Source organism: Neovison vison, chromosome 7 (assembly GCF_020171115.1).
Source record: "Neovison vison isolate M4711 chromosome 7, ASM_NN_V1, whole genome shotgun sequence".
Lineage (NCBI taxonomy): Eukaryota > Metazoa > Chordata > Mammalia > Carnivora > Mustelidae > Neogale > Neogale vison.
In genome coordinates this window covers 108,467,306-108,488,871 of record NC_058097.1, presented here as the reverse complement: position 1 = coordinate 108,488,871, position 21,566 = coordinate 108,467,306, and the positions used below count along the sequence as shown (strand labels likewise).

At 60.5% G+C, this 21,566-nt stretch overlaps 1 protein-coding gene across 8 annotated transcripts in view; it reads right to left on the bottom strand.

Annotated features, from left to right (window-relative positions):
• Positions 1-21,566, bottom strand: part of PHLDB1 (pleckstrin homology like domain family B member 1) — a 45,092-nt gene that overhangs the window by 11,426 nt on the left and 12,100 nt on the right. For 2 of the 8 annotated variants that reach the window (XM_044257962.1, XM_044257964.1), the window contains exons 5-16: positions 19,273-19,398; positions 16,473-17,821; positions 13,791-14,063; positions 13,227-13,367; positions 12,975-13,112; positions 10,231-10,359; positions 9,717-9,872; positions 5,865-5,975; positions 5,592-5,681; positions 2,601-2,741; positions 879-1,019; positions 628-730 (exon numbers count right to left, since the gene is read on the bottom strand). In XM_044257962.1, coding sequence (XP_044113897.1) covers positions 628-730; positions 879-1,019; positions 2,601-2,741; positions 5,592-5,681; positions 5,865-5,975; positions 9,717-9,872; positions 10,231-10,359; positions 12,975-13,112; positions 13,227-13,367; positions 13,791-14,063; positions 16,473-17,821; positions 19,273-19,398 — 2,898 coding nt within the window. Of the gene's footprint in view, positions 1-149; positions 195-627; positions 731-878; positions 1,020-2,600; positions 2,742-5,591; positions 5,682-5,864; positions 5,976-9,716; positions 9,873-10,230; positions 10,360-12,974; positions 13,113-13,226; positions 13,368-13,790; positions 14,064-16,472; positions 17,822-19,272; positions 19,399-21,566 lie in introns of all 8 variants that reach the window. The other 6 variants (XM_044257965.1, XM_044257967.1, XM_044257963.1 and 3 more) reach the window with 5 other exon arrangements.

The window sequence follows — 21,566 nt, the reverse complement described above, 5'->3', positions numbered from 1 at the left end:
TGCGGCCAGCCAGACACCCCATCACGGCTCAGCTGGGGAGGCCACAGGGGGCCGGGGCGGGGCAGCAAGGACCTGCGAGGGACACGTCATGCAGATGCCCAGGTGGGGCCGCCTGACCAAAGCAATGCCCCCAGTGACCACCGCTCTACCTGCTGGGCTGTCGGCTGGGGGGGGCTCGGCAGGAAGCGACTCGCCTGGTGTGGGGGCCCCGGGCAAAGGGTAGGGTAGAGAGACACAGAGGGGATGAGACGAGGGAGAGGCACAGACATGGGCTTTCAGAACAACCAAGATGCACACAGGCAACCAGGCCTCCTGGGTCCCCAGAGCTGGTATCTCAGAGAACAGCTCTGGAGGCCATCGGGTACCCCACCCCCATCTCCAGACAGGGCGACGTCCACCCCAGCTCAGGCCGACAAGCATCTCCCTTCTTTGCTGAGCTCTCTGGAAGGACTGTACGGCCCCCAGCCCTCAGTCTCTTGATAAATGTCCAGGAAGCTCTGCAGATACTCAATCTAAACGTTTCCTGCGCTTGGCTACAACTCCATTAAAGCAAAGAAACGCCGTGGCAAGTGTGGTGTAGGGGGCGCGGGGCAGATATCCAGGGCCCCTGGGAAAGCAGCCACTCACCCTTCTGCTGCAGGGCAAGCTGGCGCTTGGTCTCGATGTCCTGCAGCGTGGCCGCCAGGTTGCGAGGAAGGCTGCCTGTCCCGTTCTGGGCGAGCAGAGCACTCTGGGGGTGAAGGAACGGAGCACTGGGACCCGGCTCTCGGAAGACCCCGCCTCCCAAAGCTTTCCTGGGTGGCCTTGACCTCTCCCCCGTAGCACACCCTCCCTGTCCCTACCATGCCACACAAGGAGCCCACCCAATGTCCTCAGACCTTTGGAGAGGGGCTCCGGCCCAGGGTAGCCACGCTGAGCTGGGAGGAAGAGGAAGAAGAGCCAGAGGAAGAGGGGAGGGGGCCACTGCGGGTCCGGGGCAAGGGGCTGGTGGCCTCACCGTCCATCTTGGAGCGGTAAACCTGGAGGGAAGAGATCCTGCCTGGTCAGCTCTGGCTTCCCCACCGGCTGCCAATCCCAGGTCACCTAGGCCAGCTGTGATCCAGGTCCTGCCCTGGCACCAGGACTCCCAGGCCATTTCCAGCAGACAACGTCATTGAACTCCTTGGGCCAGCTCAACGGACAGGTGGGAAGTGGGGGGGGGGGGAGACAGGGGTTATAGGGACAAGCCTTTTCCAGGCAGTTCCTCTCTGGGCCAATTCCCAGCCCCACCCCAGGTCTGAGAGAAGATCCTTGGGAGGAGGCATTCACATCTGTTGGGCAGGGCTGTGTTGGAGACCAACAGCAGGTCAGGCTTCCTTCAGGTCCCGCCTGGCTGCTAGTAGGCTCTGTGACCTTGGGCTGTGTACCTCCCAGCTCTGGGCCCTGGCTTCCTTATCTGCAAAAGGAGGGAGCGGCACTAGCAGAAGGAACTGTCCAGCTCCCTCCCAGCCTTCACGCCGGCTGAATACGGGGTCTGGAGGCACGAACCCCGACTCCCAGCACCAGCTCTGCCACTTTCTAGTCGTGGGGCCCCCTCATCATGGGGATGACTGACTTCTCCGAGCCCCAGTGTTGGCTCTGTAAAAGCAGAGAGTGAACTGCTGATGGTCACATGAATCAAAACACATACAAATCTCGGGGTTCCTGGGGGGCTCACTGGGTTGAGCGTCTGCCTTGGGCTCAGGTCATGATCCTGGGGTCCTGGGATCGAGTGCGCATTGGGCTCCCTGCTCAGTGGGGCGTCTGCTTCCCCCTCTGCCTGCTTCTCCCTCTGCTCATGCTCGCTCTCTCTCTCAAATAAATAAAATCTTTAAAAAAACAAACTTCTAACCAGCTGGACATGAAGTACAGCTGCCCCACACGCTAGAAGAATCCAACTCCTCCTAAAGGGACATGAAACTCGAGATGAGGCCACAAAGACAGAGTGCAGTGCTTGCACCCCAGGAGGGAATCTTGAGCGCTGGGGTCCTGGGCACAACCACAGGTCAGTGCCCTGACCCCTTTCCCCACCCACGGTGAGCAGCTGGCCACAGGCAGGCCCACGCCCTGCACAGAGATGCTGAGGAGGCCCGGGCATGTCCTCAGGGCTGTCACTTCAGTCTCTGCCCCACCAGTACTGCCCCTGCCTGTCACCCATGGGGAGACCCGGAGAGCAAAATGCCGGCCACACTAGTTCCAGCTGCAAGAGGTCCAAGAGGGCATCAGGCCCCCCAGATCGAGTGAGAAACTCCGGGCCTGAGGGTGGCCGGGGACAGAGCAGAGCCACGGTCCGTCCTAGCATGAGGCACCAGAGCCACCCCAACCTGACCGCTGCTCCTGAAGGTCCTTCTGCTGGACTGGCAATCCTGCATCTCGTCCATGGACTCAGAGGCTGACCCTCCAGCTGCCCAAAGTGCCGGGACAGCTGCCCGTGAGGCGATGTCAGGGCCCAGAGGCCCCTTGGTGCCCTGACTTAACTGACCACCACCTCCCCACCCGATCTGAGGTGGCGCTGTGCGGCCGCTGGACTGGCAGGAGGTACCCAGAGCAGAGAGAAGCAGGGCTCGGAGAGAGGGGGTTACCTGCAGCTGCCGGGAAGCTTTGGCGGGCAGAGGCGGGGGAGAGGAGCGCGGGGAGGCCGCAGGGGGGCCGGTCCCCAGCCCGGCCATCAGCTCCTGGTACCACTGCTCTAAGTCTACAGCAGGGGGCAGCAGCTCCTCCATCTGGAGTGGGGCGCGGGGAGGGGCGAGGAGAACGGGCGAGGAGGGGAAGGGAGGGGAAGGTTGGAGAAGAGTAAAGGCAGGCCACAATGGGAGGGGGGACAGGAAGTTGAGGGAGAAGGGAAGGGAAGAAGGACAGTGTCAAGAGAAGGAGGAGAAAAACAGTGAGAGAACAGTTGCTGTGAACACGCCGAGGGCAAAGAGGCACAGTCAGGACACAACTCCCAGACCAGAGACTCGTGCTATGCCAACCATGATGCCAGCCGGCCAGCGCCCACCGGCACGGAGCACTCCCGGGGGCTGGCCTGGAGCTCAAAGCTGGGAAGCAGGGGTGGGACACAGACACACTCACACTCACACACACACACACAGCCACACCAGCAGCGCGCTGGGCATGGCAGGAACACACAGACCACCAACCTTGGGTGAAGGCGTGAGAGAAGCGGAGGAGGAAGAGGGCAGCACGGGAGGAAGGCAGGTGGTGGGAACCAGGTCCCGGGAGGCAGAGGCCCAGAAAGGCAGGCCTGGCGCAGGGGCTGTGGGCACGGGCGAGCAGCCCCACATCGCCTTTAGCTGCTCAAGCGTCACGTACTTGGGGGCAGGCCAGGATGCAGGAGGGAATACGAGAGGTTAATGGAACTGTGACCCGAGCGCCAGCCCTGCCCATGGGCAAGGGAAGGTAATCACAGGAAGCACACAGCGGCAGAGACGCAGGCGAGTCCTCTCAGTGGGCCTGCCCCGCTTTGAGCCACCAGGAGCTGATGCTCCCGAAGCCCCCGGGAAGGGAGGGAACCATTCCCAACCCCCTTATGCCAGCGGCCCTTCTCCCTCACTGTTGAAAAGACCCTGTTGTCCCCCCAAGCCCCACCCAGGCCGGAGGAACCATCTGGGCACCCACGAGGAGGCACCGGTGGGCTCCCTCCGTGGCTGGTACCTCACTGTCAGGCAGGGGCTGGGCGAGCGCGCCAGGGGAGGCGGCAGAAGCATGGGGGTCCAAGCGGAAGCACAGCTGGAGAACCTCTGCCAGGCTCACATACTCCTAGGGGGCCCGGTGGGCGGGGGAGGGATGGGCAGAGAAGAGGTTAAAGGGTACTACCAGGTACCCGACACCCAAACTCCATGCCTTAGGGCCATCACTCCAGTCAATGCAAGATCCAGAGCAGGGGCGGGGAGCTCAGTGGCCCACTGTGCCTGAAGACAGCTGTGGCCGGGCGGGGGACCAGAAAAGGGCAGGGAGAATGGTCTGAAAGCTCTTCTTGACCTCTGCCTTTTGAAGCTGCCTTGGCATCCAGGCCCTGCCCCAGGCAGACCCTGAAGGCCCACCCCTGGGTTTGGTCTGGGCTGGGGACAGGAGAAGCCAAGAAGCCTTCCAAGAGTCCACTGAGGATCAGGACCCAGCCCCCAGACAAGCCTTCTGTCTCTGACACCCTGGGCATCCCCCGTGGGGCACGCACACACACACAGCATGGACACGGCCACCAGTCCCCAGCATCTCGCACATCTGCTGGCGCAGGAGCTGGAAGGGGAGAGATGGAGACACCACTAGGGGGTGAGCTACATGGGCTCTGAGAGAGAGAGACCTTAGCAGGGAACAGCTCAAAGCCCAAGAAGAAACATGGGCTCAGTGCCCATGGGTTAGTACTTGGAGAGATACTAGCACGTGAGCTTGTGGGGCGGGAGGTCAGGGCCTGGCACAGCCCCCAGCAGGTCCTCAGCTCCCGGGGCTCCTCTAGGTGCTGCAGGCGTGGCAGGCATCCAGAACGCACGTGAAGTGCACGGGAGCCTGAGCCTGCCCTACCCAGAGGGAGCTCCAGCCTGGCCTTGCTCCTGAGAGCAACTGTCCTCCAAGGGTCAGGGAAAAGGAAAATGAGCTGGGGGGTCCAGTGGGTTGTGAGAACTGCATGCAGAAGGCATGCAAATTAATATGCAAATCGGTGCTCTGGTTTTGCATGGGCTTCCCAGGCCCCCGCCACAAGAGTGGGATGGCACACTCGCTCAGACTCTCACAAGCTCTGGCCAGAGGGTAACGGCCACACGCCCTGTGGCCAGGCCCTCGGGAGAAGCTGTAGGCAGGAGCTTGGCAAGCAGGCAGGCAGGCAGTGGGCACGGCAGAGCAGGCAGTCAGCTGTGATTACCTCTTGTGCTCTGGGGCAGAGCTGAATGGAAGCAGGTGGGGTTAGGGGAACAGAGGAGGCCACAGGCTCTGAAGACCCTGGGAAAGGGACCAGAGTCGCAGACCCAGGCCCCATCTCTGGGGCCTTGGAGATGAGCAGTTCAGCCTACAGAGAGGGTACGTGGTGAGGGGCCTCTCCCCTCACACAGCCCAGCCACCCCGCCCCGGGCCTTGGTGGCTCGTGCAGGGAGGCGGGGAAAAGAGCTTGGGAACTAGGGCACGTCCTCATTGGGCTTTACACCCCAAGCGTGCAAGGCCTCAGGAAAGAGTGGCTTAAGGGACGTCAGTACCCACTTCTCGGCCAAGAGCCCAGCTCTAGACTGAAGCCCAAGGAGCGCCCAGCTCAGGTCCCCTAGAGTCCTGTGCTCCCCATCAAGGGGAGTCTGCCCAGCGCCCGCCCTTACCAAACCTGCGAGCTGCCCGGCCTCCCCAGTCAGGCTGCCTGACTCCGCCACGTGAATTTAATCCCCCAAACGGTAGTATCAGGAAGGTATCTGAAAAGCAGCAGCTGGTAGCCACAGAGAGTCAAATCCCAGACGTCAGGGCCACTCCCACTCAACCTCTCCAGTCTGCGAAAATGTCCCCCTACTCAACCCCAGGGCAAAGGTGCCCCCCTGTGGCTCCAGAGCCTCCCGAGAGACCCACTGGGCCTGAAGCTAGGGCTGAGCCCAGCTCGTTACCTCTTTGAGAGTGGACGTGGTCTTCGGGAAGGGCCTGCCTCCTGTGAGCGAGTGGTATCTCCCCTCCAACACAGTCAGTCTTTCCTTCTCCTGCAAACCCCAATGGGCAGAGTCAGCACGGGGTGGGGGGGCGCAGCGAGGGGGGAAGGGGAAGGCCAAGGAAGGGTGTCCGGCGTGGCCGGCAAAGTGCCCCCCCGCGGCCCCTCCACACCCGTCCCCCACCATCCACCCCAGCCCTGACCCCCCACCACCCCGCCACCCTGACCGGGGTACCTTCTGCAGCAGCTGCAGGGAGGCGTTCTTTTCCCGCGCCAGGCGCTCGGACTCCTGCACGGCCTGGGCCCGGATCTGGCCCGCCTGGTTGTCCAGGACTGCCAGACGCTCCTGGAGGACAGGGGAGTGGTCGGTCGGGCCTGGGCGACAACAGGGTTGAGCCCACGGGGAGACCCATGGCTTGGGTGGAGGGCACCAACCAGCTCTTCCCCTCGGCTTCAACTCACCCCCGGGGAAAACTGGCAACTACAGTCAACTCCTCCCCTCAGCCCTGCCTCAACCAGCACCACCTGTGCCATTGGGCTCACCCGCTAGAAGCCGAGTTCCCTGACGCCCCCACCGTCAACAAGTCCAGAACCCAGGGCATACTGAAGAGTTCTCCACCTGCCCCCACGCCCACGGCCACCCCCCAAGTCAGCTGCCTTCCCAGCTGGGACCTCTTCACCAGCCTCCTGCACCCACTCTCTTGACTGTCTGGTGCACCCCACTACCCACCCCCACAGCCACAAACACCTTCTTAAAATGGCTTTGGAGCTTTGTTTTTGTTTGCTTCTCTAAATTTTAAAATGCTTCTAAAAATATATACGTATTATTTGAATTTTTTTTCTTTAATCCACACATAAGGTTAGGTCACTCCTCTCCCCAAAATCTTTTGAGTGACTCCTCATTACTCACAGGCCAGAGCAGTGACTCCAAAGCTGGCATTCGGGGGCTCCCGGGACGGGGCCTACCCTCTTCAGCCCCCGAGTCCCCCCCAGCCTGGCTGTGGGGTACAGTAAGCTGTGCAGCCGCATGCTCTCAGGCCTTCCTAACACCGCCCCCCTCAGTACGGCAGAGCAACCCCGACTTTCCACCGCTCAGAGCTCCACCGCTCAGAGCTCACTTAGCTTCAAAGGCCAGCTGAACGCTACCTTCTCTCCCAACACCTTCCACAATCACCACTCAATTTCTCGGCTCCTCCCTCTGTGCTCAGATGACTCTATGGCGCCCTCTGCCTCATACTACTGGTACTTGTCAACACGTGTCTCCATCACCACCCCGCCCCCTGCTGTCTGATCCAAGGGCAGGGTCACTGTCCCCATATCCCCAGCAGGGCTTAGGCCAGTGCCTGGCTCAACAACCAGGTGCTAAAAGGAAACAAAAAGAGAATAACGTGAGAGAGAAGGATGGGGGTGGAAAAAAACGGGCTGGGTTAATCCCAGGAGGGCTTCCTGAAAGAAGTGGCCTTAAACCAACACCATTAAGAATTAAAACCTCAGGGCGCCTGGGTGGCTCAGTGAGTTAAGGCCTCTGCCTTGGCCTCAGGTCATGATCCCAGAGTCCTAGAATCGAGCCCAGCGTCGGGCTCTCTGCTCAGCGGGGAGCCTGCTTCCACCTCTCTCTCTGTCTGCCTCTCTGCCTACTTGTGATCTCTCTGTCAAATAAATAAATAAAATCTTTAAAAAAATTTTTTTAATTAAAAAGAAAAAAAAGAGTTAAACCTGAAAAACCTGAACGAGGAGGGAGGGTAGAAGGGAGCTGCCCCAGAACTGAGGTCAGCCCAGGGGGTAATCCCCACAGCAAGATCTGTTGTTTACTGAGAAACTGTTAGTACCCAAGAACTCTGCATTTTGTTACCTCATCTAATCCTCTTTTGAGGCAGTTCCTTTACGCCCATCTTACAATTAAGAGCACAGACATAGGGGGGCTGCCTGGGTGGCTCAGTGGGTTAAGCCTCTGCCTTCAGCTCAGGTCATGATCTCAGGGTCCTGGGATCAAGTCCCGCATCGGGCTCCCTGCTAGGCAGGGAGCCTGCTTCCTCCTCCCTCTCTCTCTCTCCCTCTCTGCCTACTTGTGATCTCTCCTATCAAATAAAATCTTAAAAAAAAAAAAAAAAAAGAACACTGACATAGGGGCACCTGAGTGGCTCAGATGGTTAAGCATCTGACTTTGGGTCAGGTCATGATCTCGGGGTCCTGGGATTGAGCCCCGCATCGGGCTCTCTGTTCAGTGGGGAGCCTGCTTCCCCCTCTTGCTCTACCCCTCCCCCCACTTGTGCACACACGTGACCACACTCTCTCAAATGAATAAATAAAATCTCTAAAAAAAAAAAAAAAGTAAAAGGGGCGCCTGGGTGGCTCAGTGGGTTAAGCCACTGCCTTCGGCTCAGGTCATGATTGCAGGGTCCTGGGATCGAGCCCCACATCGGGCTCTCTGCTCAGCCGGGAGCCTGCTTCCTTCTCTCTCTCTCTGCTTGCCTCTCTGCCTGCTTGTGATCTCTCTCTGTCAAATAAATAAATAAAATCTTTAAAAAAAAAAAAAAAAGAAAAAGAACACTGGTATATTTAGGAGCTAATGAGTGCTAGAGCTGGTCTCCAAAACCAGTTCTCTGAACTACCACTCTGCCTCACAGTGGAGATGACAGGGGAGCACTGGACGCCAGGACAGACACAGCTGAGGGAGGAGGGAGGCTGAGCAGGTCAAAAGAAGGCAAAGGGAAGAATGTGACCCCCAGAGTCTCAGTGGCTAAGCTTGGTTCCCAAAAGCTGACATGAGCATGGGGAGGAGAGAACAGGGGTCCAGTCCCATTGACCCCTCCCAAAGTCCCTGGAGCTTACACCCACCAGGACCTCAAAGGGATGGGATGAGCTGATCTAGGGCTCCCTGCTGCATCCTCTCCGAAGGGAAAAGGAAGAGGCTGGGGGAGGGCCAGCCCCTGACCCCAGGGCAGTACAGCGTAAGGAAGAGAGATTTCCAGGCCAGGCAGGTCTGGGGTCTGATGCTGACTCTGAAGCTTGTAAGCTGAGGTGTGGGGCAGACATGGGGCTTCTTGGAGCCCTTGTTTCTTTGTCTATGAAACAAGGATAAGATCACTGGCCTGTGAGACCATCGTGAGGTTGGCATAAGCTAACCCAAGAAAGCCTCCTGGCACACACCCTCGTGCTCGGGAAATGCTCGCTTCCTTCCTTCCATCTGTCTCACATCCAGAAGCAGATGCATTTGGAAGGCAGAGAAACTCAGGGAGAGGGGCAAGGGATCCGGGCGCAGGGGGAGGTCCAGAAGCTCCCCACATACCACCAGGCTCAGGCTAGCCCTCAAGACGCCAGCCTCCCCTGAGCTCCCTGCCCTCACCTCCCGCCCACTCACTTCAGCTGTCTCAGCCGCAGGCATGTGAGCTGCCAACCATCCTCCCTGTTCTCCTCCCTGATTTAACAGCTTCCTCCTCCCAAATGTATTACACACACACACACACACACACACACACACACACACACCCCTGCCCCATCGCCCTGTTCTGGTCTGGCTGAGAGCAGGAGCAGAGGATCACCGCCTCTGGAGCTCCAGAACCCGTGAGGACACCATCCACAATCCCCTTGCTTTCTGGCTCAGCAGAGCTAAGGCTGAGCCATAGCTGGAACCTAGGGGATACGCTTCCTAAAACCCCTGGCTGGGTCAGTGTCCAGATCCCAGGTCCTTGTATGTTTCCCAGCACGCCCACCAGACAGAGAGACCTGCAAGGGCAGCAGCAAGCCTCCCCCAGCCTCCTCCTCCCCCGTCTGAACCTCTCATTTCTCTGCCCAACCAGGGCCGGCTCCAAGTGGGAACCCTGTCCATTCTCCACTGGGAGCCCACGGTCGCTGACAGCTGCTGCTGCCCACCCTGCCTGCCACCCTCAGAGCCCATGCTGTCCCCATATGCTGTCCTGCTGCATTCTCTCCACAGCCCGTTGTTTTGCAGAGAGGGAAACTGAGGCTCAGAAAGGTAAAATTAGCTTTTATAGGGGATCATCAGCTGGGATCCAGTTCGTTGGCCACCAACCCCCCAACCTGGCCCTAAGGTGTCCCTCCCCCCAGAGGATGGAGCGGAACACACCTTCCTCTTGGTGATGCTGCGGAGAAGCTCGGCCTGGCTCCTGAGCAGCCCCTGGCCCGCCAGCTCCCGCTCCTCCTCCACTCGGCTTTCCCGCTCCAGCTGCTGGAACTCTAAGTCCTCGAACAGCTTTGTCTCTGTCTCCAGGGCCTCGGCCTCCTTGAACAACAGTGACAGAGGGGGTCAGGTGGTGCGCAGGATACAGCTCCGGGCCTGGAAGTCCAGGCCACAGAGGTGGGAGCTCTGAGGGCTGGCCCCAGGGAAATCGGGGAAGGGACCTTACCCCCCCTAACCCCCTTTCCTCTCCTTGGCTCTGCCCCTTGCAGGGGGCCTCAACGCCTGGAGTAGCAGAAAGGAGAGAAGCACTCCCCCCATCCTGCCCTGTCCCCTCCAGGCCACAGCACCAACCCTGGTGTCCGGCAGGTACTGCAGGGCCCAGGTGGTCCCGTCCCACTGCTCTCCTCTCTTCTGGGTGGGTGGCCCTCGGGGCCAGGGAAGGGGGGCTGGTGAAACTGACCCTTCTCAGCTGCTCCTGTAACTGTTCCCGCACTGACTCGGGGCAGTTATCGACCTGCGTCTGGAGCTCGGCGTAGAGCGCCTGGCGGGCCTCCAGGTGCCTCCGTCCCGCGGCCAGCTCCGCCCTCTCCTGGTCGGCGGGAGGGGGGGGGAGGGCGGGCACAGGGGAGAAACAGAACACACACTCCTCAACTCCGGCCCGCGGGCTGTGCGGCCGTGGGGGGTGGGGGGTGCGGCTGGGGCAGGAGAGAGAGAGCCAGCAGGGAGGGGGTGGGGGAGGGGGAAGAAGCCAAGGAGGAGCAGAGGAGGATAAGCCAGAGGAGAGAGGAAGAGAGAAGGGAAGGCGCATGGAAGAGGTGATGAGCGGGAGAGGCCAGGAGCTGCCGTGGGAGACAGGACACTCGCAGGTGCACGGGCCGCGTGAGACAGCCAGAGGAGCGGGTCTCGGGCAGAAATTTTGGTCTCTTGGAGTCCCCTGGACTAGAAACTGTTTGGGGGGGGTCCGAAGAAAAGCCCTCTGTTTTCTCTCCAAACCCGTCACAAACACCCAGCCTCTGGCTGCTGTTTCTCCCCCTGCCGCCGCCTGGAGACCAAAATTTCACCCTGGGGCAAAGGGTAGAGCCGGTGAGGGTTAAGTCGTGACTCACAGCAGGAGATATTAAAGCTTGGGGCAGTGCAGGGCAGCGGGGACCCCAGCCCAACTCCCTGGGCCTCCCTCCCTCCTGCCCAAGGTGGATGTGGGGGGCTGGGGCACTGCAGGCTGAACTCCAGCGGGATGAGGGTTGCAATTAGTTCGGCTGGCCGTTGCCGTGGCAACAGGAGCCCCAGGAGTGGGTACAGAGAGGAGGTACATAGCTCTGTCTGGGGCGAGATGACACCTCTGAGGGCGGGAAGGGGGACGAGGGGTGGATCTGGTGAGTCACCCCTCCGAAGGACAGGCAGAGGAGAAACTATGATTACTGATTCCAAAACCAGAGTGGGGCCATGGGCTGGGGAGGAAAGCTGAGTGAACCCTCCCCACGGCCACTACCTCCTCCCCCTGCCCCCCCCACCTCAAATAACTGGGTCCAGGAAGAAGGCAAAGTCCTAGACTCCAGGCGATGCCAGATCAGTGAGACATAAAGTTAGGCAGCTTCCCTCGGAAATGCTGAGCTTACTTGAAGTAAGTCCCTCTATGGGATCCTGCCCCGCCCTCCCAACCCACCCACCCTCCCACCCCCCATCTAGGGAGAGGAGGACCCAATCAGCCCAGTTCCTGGGGTCCAAGCAATTCCCCTTCCTTGGACTCAGTCTTTACAACACCCTATGTTCCAGATGGATCAGGGGTGGGAGAAAGGGAGAGGCCTACCCATTCCTACCCTCTGGCTGGCATATTTCAATTTGGGAAACCCCAGTGGGGGAAGCTATGAAGGGCAGCCACGGTGTGGCACTGGGAACCTGTCCAAGCCCTCCACGGGCCACATCACCCCAGCTGCACCTCCAGACCCTCGGCTGCTCCGGAAGGAAGAGAGGGAAGGGAGGCGGATGGCTGGCGGACAGCCAGCTTTTTCCCTGCTGTGTAGGAAACCACCCACAATCTATGGAGGCAGTGCCCAGGGGCTCTTCCAAAGGGGGGCGCTCTTCAGGCTGAGGAGCTCTCAGCCAGGCATTTCCCCCAAGCTCTACCCCTCCTCCCAATGCACCACCAAGTAAACTTGAGCTGTGCCCCGTCCATTCCTTTCTGATCAAAACCCTGGAGTCCCACACCAAGAAAGGAAGGAGGTAGAATTAGGTGGGGAGAGGTCAAGGGCACAGCGGTGCCCCTGGAGTTAGTATAAAAGCAGGCGTGGCTCAGCCCTGCCTGGGTGGCACCGGCAGTTAGGGGCATGCGGAGAACCCAGGACAGTGATTAGAGGGGGCGTTAGTGCAGGCCCGATTGGTAAGCATGGAGTTAATTTTGGCACAGAATTTGGGAGTGTGGTTTTGGGGGCCAGAACCAAAGCTCCAAAAAAAAATTTTTTTTAATTAAATTTAAAAATGGGGGAGGGGGCGGTGTCAAAGAATTTTTAAGACTCTCAAAACTGGGATAGGAGGAAGATGCTCTCAAAAAATTCAAAAGGAAAATTAATTCTTGGAAAAAATACTGTCCAGTCCAGAAAGAGGTGGCCCCTCTCCACACTCTAGCTTCTGGTATGTGGTTGAGCATCTGGGGCCTGGCGGCAGGGCCGCTGTGGGACGGAGCGCCCCCTGCAGGCTGGCACGGACTCTGACGGGGCAGGGGCGGGAGCTGGGACCACCTGGGACGGGAGGCTGCAGTTCCTGAAGGCTCTGGGGAAGCAGAGACGTGAGGGCCATCTCCCAGAGATCACATCCTGAGCACCCAAGGCATGCCCGGAGGGAAACGTTCTCTTGATGGAAGGACCCCATCCCGAACCACTTCCCAGCACCAGCCCCTCAAGCTGTGCTCACTGCCCCAGAAGTGGCTTTGGCACTGCCTAGAAGGGCCACGAAGAACCACGAATGGCAGGCGCCCAGAGGTAGCACAGAGACCCAGACAGAGGAGATCCCAGACCCCAGCCCAGCCCCTGACAGTGCCCTTCAAGCTGGTACCTTCCACAGAAGACAAGGTCCCCTGCCCCAGGCGACACAGGCACCACCAGGTCTGCAGGATGGCTGATGAGGGAAGGGGTAGGAGGCCTAGAGGAGGCACTGCCCCGCTCCCAGGCCACCAGGAGCCAGCCCCGGGCCAGGCCAGCTGTGCGTTACCTTGTCCCTCTCCTTCTGGATGCCGGCCTCCAACGTCACCAACTTCTCCTGCAGCTGGTCCATTGCTTTCTGCTCCTTCTGCAGCAGCGCCCGCTCAGCCTCCCTCTCCCCCTGCAGCAGTGCTCGCTCCATTTCAGCCTGGGGGCGACACCGAGGTCCACAGCAAGGCCCGTCAGGGCGGGTGATCTCCGGCCGCTCCGGAGGCCTTCATGCTGCGCGAGGAGGAGCGAGGCCCGGGCCCTCCTGGCTCACCTCTCGGGCCGACTCCTGCAGCTGCTGCTCCAGCTCCTTCACGCGGACCTTGAGCTGCTCCACGCGCCCCAGCACCTGGGCCCGCTCCTCTTCCAGGGCCAGCACCTCTCCTTGGAGCTTTGTGCCAGGGGCATCTTCATGCTGGTGGGGAGGGAGGCCATCAGCTGTGGAAGCCTGGAGCCTTCCCCCATCAGACTCCAGGAATGGAGCCCCATTCCTCAGGGCTCTTGGAAGGGGTAGCTAGACTGAGAAAGGAAGCCAACTCCCCTCCCTGCAAGGGAAGCCGCACCCGCTCAGGTAAAGGCAGCGGAGGTTCACCACTGAGGGCCAGGCCTGGAGGACGCCCCAAGGAAAGGAGGGTCAGAAAGCATCTCTATAGCCTGGGAAATGCACCAGGACGGCCTCACTTCTACACCTCTCCTACCCAGTCTCTTTCCAAACCTGCCCCTTCGGTTACCTCCCCCACACTGAGCCTTGGCCTCCACCATGGAGGCCTCCTCTGCCCCCCACTGCCCCCCAGTGGGTCGGACCCAGCCCCTCTCACCAGGTGCCCCTCCGCCCCACCTCCTGCTGGGTGCTCTCCGTGCTGCTACACTCCTCCTTGAGGTTCTCCTCGTCCGAGCGCTCCACACACTCCCACAGGCGCTGGGTGGCCCCTCCAGGCTCCTCGGCGTTCCTCCCAGTGGCCCCTGAAAGGCCTCGGGAGGGCCTCCGGCCTGCCAGCGCCAACGCTACAGTGGCTTCCCCAATGCTGGGCAGCTCCCCAGCCTCAGGACCCCCGTCGGCCCGGCTGTACTCGGCGCACAGGTTCAGGATGGTCTCCAGGCGCTGGCGTTCCTGGGGACGGTGCACAGAGCAGGGCATGAGAGGGAGGGAAGGAGGGAGGTCGGGTCCTCGTGGAGCTGCAGCGAGGCTCAGCGAGCCATCAGAAGAGAGAACTAGGACCTAGGTTCTAGGGGCTCAGAAGGAAGTCAAGAGAGCCCCAAACCCAAGGCTGGAGGAAGCAAAGGTAAGGAGGGTTTCCCAGGAGCAGGCAGGAGGAACCAGGCCACTGTGCCACCTGCCCACGTGGCTGGCCACTCCCATCTTCCTGTTTCCTTTCCCTCTTCGTTCTGTTCCAAGGGGGCTTCCTTGGGGACACGCAGCAACCCAAGCCAGGGAGCAGGCTAAGGACCACAAGGAGATGCTGACAGACACGCAGGTGCTCGGGCTGACTTGGATCCACAGCCGTCTACACACACAAAGGTACACAGACCCCCCCACACACACACACACCAGTCCTGACCCACAAGGACACAACACGTGCGTGCTCTGTGCATACACTCAGGCAGGCCCACACAGACACCAGCCCTGGCATGCACGGACGCACGCCGGCACACACTCACGCCGATAAACACAGTCTAGCGTGCAGACAGGTGGGCACAGACCTAGACGGGGTGGGAAAACAGGCCCACAGGCAGCTGGGGAGCTCAGGTTCCTGCAACACTGGGCTCAGCCTTTGTACAGCAGGCCGAACAGACCTGGGACACGGCCCTCCTCCTGCCCACCCAGCCATAAGGCACTAAGGCAGCCCCCCACGTCTCACCAGCCAGGTGAGTTGCTGCCCGCCCTTGAGCACCCAGGCCCAGCCATGAGCGCTCCGAGTGCCTGCCACCATCCACTCCCACCCCACGAACAGCCCCAGCCAGATACCTCTCAGGGGCCCATGGGGTCAAGGAGGGACTGTGCAATCAGGCTCACAATCTGTGGCTCCCTCTCTCCTCCACAGCACCAGAGTCGTGAAGCTCCACCCCCTCCAGGTGCCCACGGTCCTGCAGGGGACCTCAACCTCAGGGGTCTCTCACTGCACAGTGTGACCGGGACCCCAGACACGTACCCAGCTTCTCTCCTGCCGCCTCCTCAGGTCCATGTCAAAAACAAAACCAGGAACAGAGCCTCAGCACCCGGGGAAGCTGGGCCAGTGCCCCGCCCCTGCCCCAGGACCCAGATAAGCAGCTGGCTGGAAGTGGGAAGGGCCAGGCGGGCAGTCTCCAAGATTTAAAGTGGCAGGTGGGACAGGTCAGGGCTAGCGATGAGGTGTGCCCTGCTGCCTGGGCGTGGGGAGGCTGGGGCCCTCACTCTGCCTTCCCAGATTCACTGCTCCCATTCCAGGCTGAGCCCCCAGGGTGGTCCAAGCATGTTCCTCCAGGCCAAGGCAACAACAGTGAAGACGAGATAGAGCACCAGAAAACACTGGGATCCGGCCTCATTGGTCTCCTCTCTCCCCAGACAGGACACAAACACATTGGCCGGCGCCCTCACCTCACCCAAAGCGGTCCCAACCTCTTCTGAAAAGCCTTCCAGACAAACCTCATTTCTGGTTCTCCTCCTCAAACCAATCTCAGGGTCGCTGGGGCCCCCAGCAACCCCGTACTGCTCACAATCCATTCTCCTGTCCTCGGGTAGAGCCCCCATGAGCTCCCTGCACTATCCGCTATCCGGGGAATCCTGGCCCCCACCCAGCTCAGATGCCGCCTCCAGGACAGCTGCCCAGAGCCACACCCGGCCCCCAAATGCAACCACATGCGTGCACGCCAATGCACACAATCACAGTCGCACAGGCCTGGGGCCGCCCTTCCCTGCCACCCACCTTCCCAGATGATCCTGCCTGGGCCACAGTGAGCAGCTCCCACCCATTTGGAAAAAAAAAAAAGAAGAAGAAGAAGAAGAAAGAAAGAAAGAAGGAAATTTTCTCAAGAAAAAGGGGCTTTTCTAAAAAAAAATAAAAATAAAAAAATAAAAAAACAAGGCTTGGAAAGACAGGAGATTGCAATTCCTGCTCTGCCAGAACTTGCTGTGTGACCTTGGACACACCTATTCCCCTCTCTGGGCCTCAGCCTCGTCATCACTAAGACCGGCTTCTCAGACTGAGAGGTGCAAAGCCTCACCAGAAATATGGTGCGTTTTCCTATAGCTTTGTCATAGGTCAATAACACAAAATTCAATTTATACATTAAAACAAATGCTGTGTTATCAAAAAAAGCAAAATTAACAGGAACTTAAAATAAAGACTTTGAGACTGCAAGCAAAGTTCTTCAGGGCACCAGACCCTGGAGCTACAGGTCACTAAGGTGTCCCCTGGAAGTAGAAAAGCGGGAGAAACCCAGGCCCTTCCAAGCAGCCCCCCCACCACCCGGCCAGCTGGCCTGCCCGCGCCCTGGCAGAGACTCCGCTGTGGACAGTCGTGCCTCCGCGGCATCCGCTCACCAGCCTCTCCATCTCCTGCTCCCAGAGCCGTTCTTGGCGCTGGCGCCGGTGGTACTCCAGGAGGTCGTCCTCATTGTCACTGATCTCCGTGATGCTATTTTTCCGCTCCCGAGTGACAGGCACCCGCAAGTCCCCACTGGACAGCTTCCTCTGGGCGCGGGGGCTCTGGCGGGGCGAAGCCCCTGTCAGAGAGCCCAGACTGTAGGCTGGGCTCAGCCTGCCGCTGAAGCTGCCCTTGCGGGGTGCCAGGGACTCCCCAAGCGTGGGTGAGGGGCTCCGTGTCCTCCGGCCCCGAGCCCCCAGGGTCAGTGAAAAATCCTCCGGCGAGGCCCCGTGGGCGGCCCAGCGCCGGGGCCGGGGGCTGTCTGCTACTTCTCGGGGGAGCTTGGGATCTGGAGCCGTCCTGGTGGGCATGGGGGAGAGTGCCCGTCGGGACAGAGAGGGGCTCAGCGGAGGGAGCTCTCGCATACTGTCCAGGCCGCGCCGGCCCAGGCGGGGACTCTCGGGAGGCTGCAGGGTGCGGGTGGCTGACCCGTCGGAAAAGGTTCGGCCCACCAGCTGGCGCGAGGGGCTGGTCGTCAACACCCGCTCGGTGCCCGGCAGCTCACGGAAAGGGCTGGGAGGGCGGTCCTGGAGTGTGCCAATCTTGTTTCGGGGAGCAGGGACTGGAGGCTGGAACTTGGGGCTGCCAGGAATGCTGGTGGGTTGGCTTCGGGCACCGGAAGCTGGGTACTCACTCAGGCTGATGGCCACCACAGGCAGCTGTCCTCCCAGCCGGGGGCTCTCAGTGGCTCTGCGGGCCTCCGCCAAGACGGTGGCTGCAGGGCTGTCTGTCAGCAGACCTCGGAGGCCAGGACTCGGAGGCCTCTCATGACCCCCCTTCCTACCCAACCGGGGGCTCTCAGAGGCGCGGGCACCACTCGGCCGGGACTGTGGGGGCTGCAGGGCCAGATGGTAGCTGGAGGAACGGGCGGGAACCAGCGGGGGCATGGAAGGTGCAGGCTCCTGCCCGCTGGGTGAGTGGCTGGCGCAGCTTCCACTGCTGGCCGGTGAGGAGAGTGGAGAGAAGGCTGGAGAGGTGTTCTCATAGCTGGAGCCCACAGACATGGCACCAGGGCTGGTTGGGGGGGACAGCAAGTAGCGCCCACCATTAGCCATGGGCGACAGCGGGGAAATCGCGGCAGGCTTCTTGCCAGCAGCTCCAGGCTCCTCTAGCACCAGGGAATCCATGATCTCCTGCAGGTCCTTCTCAATAGAGCTCACCAGCGAACTGTGGCTGGCACAGGCGGAGGGTCCCCGGGTTGCAGGCTGTGCGGCGTGGTTCCCATTCACCAGGCTTTCGGACTCTGCTGTGAGAAATGCAAAGATGCCTCAGACCCTCGTCTTCAACGCTGGGGAGCTACAGGTGCACAAGAATGCGGGTGCTCTCCGACCTTCTCCTAGCAGGGGCCAGAGGAGCCAGGTGATCTGGGTGCTTCTCTGCCCCTGACCTGCTGGGCAGCCTTAGATCACCTGCCCTAAGTTCCCCTCTCTATAGAGGAAGGGGATGGGGGCTGTTCTGCTGGCTCCGACGTTTCCTGACTCACGGCAGGGTTGCTAACAATGCTGGGCACTCCTAGGGCTGCTGGTGGTGGGCTCACCCCGAGAGGAGGGTCCTCCCTACCTTGGCTTCCGGAGCCTCCCAACCCTCTCCTTCAGGAAGGGCAGGCGGACATTCTGTAAAGGGCTGGGGGCACGCTGTGGAGCTGGCCAGAAGTCTGGGGTGGGGGGACCCAGTCTAATAGGACAGGAGGGCCTCCCAGCTCAGCAGCGGAACCCAAGGGAAAACACAAACCCAACCTTCGGCGCTGGGCAGGAGGCGTGCCCCACACCCCTCTGTGCAGTCGGAGGGGAAGCCAGGCTGGCCCGCAGATCAGTGCCTCCAATTATCAGCCCATTAAGCCACGCCAGCAGGAGCCTGCCTTTGCCCCGCCCCAGGCCTCGCCAACCAACCAGAAGCCCCTGGAACCGCTGCCCCGAAAGTGGGAGTGGCAGGACGAGGCGAGGGTGAGAGCCCGGTAAAGCCAGCCAGGGTGTGGGCTGGGAACCCAGGCTCCCAAGGGGCTCACCGGACAGCCACAGGTGACACAGGTGGACACCCGTCCCATTACCACACTGACACTTGCCATCCCACAGCCCTCTGAATGCCCGTGCAGAGTTTTGGGGGGCTGGGCTCACTGGCGGCCTCCTGGTCTCCACCCAGCCCCACCCCCCAGGCAGCTGGGTTCAGGGGCGCCGGTCCCCTGCAACAGGCACCAAGTCTCCTCTGAGCTTTGGCAATTCACACACCATCTGCAGCCAGTCCGCTGGGCAATCGGCTGGCTTGGTCTGGGGGAGGGGCAGGGCCCACAGACCTAATCACCAGCAGGTGGGACCCACCAGCTCCTGCACCGGTTCTACCTAAGGCTTCCCTCCTCCCCCTAAGGCCGTCAAGGGTGAGGTTCCCAGTGGTGACACAGAGGCGCCTAGTGGTTAGGGTCCCAGACACTGAGGTGGCATCTTCCAGGGCAGTGGGGCTGGCAGAGCCCTCTGTCCCTTTGGGCACATGATTCCCCAATCCCAGCCAAGCAGCACTTCTTGGATCTCTCCCAGTAGCCAGACTGCCTGGCATCCTCCTCCCGCGGCCCAATGGCAGGTGGCAGCAAGCCTAGATCGTGGGTATTGTCCTGCCCTGACACCACAAGCACGGCTGGAAGGGGCAGGGAGGAGGACAGTCCAGGAGTACCGCCAACCCAACCCCCGGCCCCAACTGGGCATCTACCTGAGCCAGGACTGTAGGGGGGCCCTGGGGCCCGGCCCCCTGCCGGAATCATGCTCTTCATCCACTTGGCTTCGGCTGGGTGGTTAAAGCGGAGGAAGGTGGACTGGCCCAGGCACAACATACAGCCTACAGAGAGAGCAAATGCTGAGAAAGGCAGACAGGGCTGAGGCAGCGTCACCCCGAAGCACTAGCAGGCTCCGGAGAGCCCTGCCCCCCGCACTGTGCGTGCCACAGTGGCAGTGTGGAAAGAGCACTGGTGTGTGAGTCCCACGTCCTAACTCTCATTGCTAGTGGTGAGATCTTCGGGTGAAGTCACTTCCCCTTGGAGTCCGGTTCTCTCGGTAGAGAAAGGAGGACAGAACCACGGACCTTGCAGAGTTAGTAAGACAATGTCTGAGAGGGCATCCTGCAAACGGAGGTTCTTCAGAGAACACGGTCGCCCACGTCCCCCCTAAGCTGTACCAATGATCCATCCATCTGCCCCTTGGGTGGAAAAGTCAGTCTGAGAGGCAGCAATTTCCAGGATCAAAAAAAGCTCTGAGACAGGGGACAGGGAAAACCCATGAATCAGTTAGATGCCCCCCAGAGGAACCAGAATTTGCTTCCTGGCTCCCACTCCTTATCACCCTCCTTATCATTGCGTGGCCTAGGGAGAGCCATCACCCTCTTTCTCTCGGACAAAGCACGCTCTGGCCTGACGTCTTCCCGCTCCTTGGTCTTCTCTGGAATCCAGCCAAGCCGAGGGCCAATGGGCCCTGCCTCAGCCAAGCACATTCCCAGGCAGCAGACACAAGCCCAGTCCTGCCCAGTAAGTGTGACTCCATGGAGAGGGGAGGGTGTGTGGGCGCCAAAAATGTAGCCAGGGGCACCAAGAGTGTGCACAGCAGCAGGTGTGCCCACGGGTACCTGAGCCTGGCTCACGGCACTCCTTCTCCTGGACATGCTACAGGATTCCTGCAAAAGATGCTGTGTTGGGAGACACCAGAGCCCAGGGCCCTCTACAACCACCCTCCCAACTTGTCCACACCCATGCCCCCAGCCTATTGACCCAATCTGGTGCCACTTGGCACCCCCGAAGCTTCATGCCAGTCTGAGCTAAGACTGGCAGGGAAGTCTACATTCCTGGACGCTGAGACAGTTCAGCTCAGGCAAGCCACAAGGGCAAGGGGCATCCAGGCCACGTGGATACCATGGCAGGCCCCCCACTGAGAAGCTCAGAAGCCAGCCCTCGCTGGTGGGGAAGGGGCTAGCCAGCTGAGCAGTCCCTAGCACATAACCGGAGTGGGCAAAGCCACCCACCGCTCCGGCACGCCCAGAGGCTCTCCCAAGCGGCGGGCACCAACAATTCTAGAGACTGATGGGTGGTCAGGCGAGAGGGGAGCCTACCCCACCAAGCCACCAATCAGAGGAGCTGATTCCAGAGTAATCATAACCGGAAGAAATAATAGCCAACCACACTTACACCTAATTACAACCACAGCTGTTTCAGAAGGAGCCCTGCTGGCCCCTCCCCCTGCTTTCAGCCCTTTAACAAGCTAATTAATAACGAGTTCGCAGGGTCTAGACAGACCCACTCAATTCTAGATTGATGGTGAGAAGGGGTGGGAAGGGGTGGGGTGGGGTAGGGTGGGGAAGGATATGGGAGCCTCATCACACAGCCCAGTCTGGACGGAGGTGTGGAGCCTGAGTGGATTCCAGCCCATCCTGCCAGGCCCACCCAAGGAGACGGTGGGCACCCAGGGACCCTCAGCCCTGGCTTCTACAGCTGAGAGCTCCCTGCCCCCTCTTCTGCCCCTCAGCCTCCTGCAATGAGGGGGTGTGGCCTGGCTGCCTCTAGGCTATAAATAGGTGATGCCAGGCAGCAGAGCTGGATCTGTATTAATAGAGCGGGCAGGAGGGCAACAGGCCTCAGAGCAGCTCCCTCCTGCCCAAATTAACTTTCTATTTGAATTCAGGGGCCCCAGGCATGGCCCCAACTCTGGTCGGTCCTGCCCCAAGGGCCTGCTTCTGGGAGGAAATCTCCTTGGGTCCACTCCTGCCCGGCACGTCCAAGGGTCAGCCACTCAGGGAACCCCAAGAACCTCTCCTCCCCGTTAAAGTTGTGGTCCGAGCCCCCATCCCCAAAGGGCCCAGCTGTGTGTGTGCAGGTGGGTGGGTGAGAAGCTGCACATTTGGTTGGGGGGGGTGGAAACCAGGGCAAAGGAGAGGGCGGATCCTATCTCTGAGAGACACGGAGGGGAAACACCACACACGAACACGCTCTCCTACAAGCTCGCACATATACCCGCTGCCAG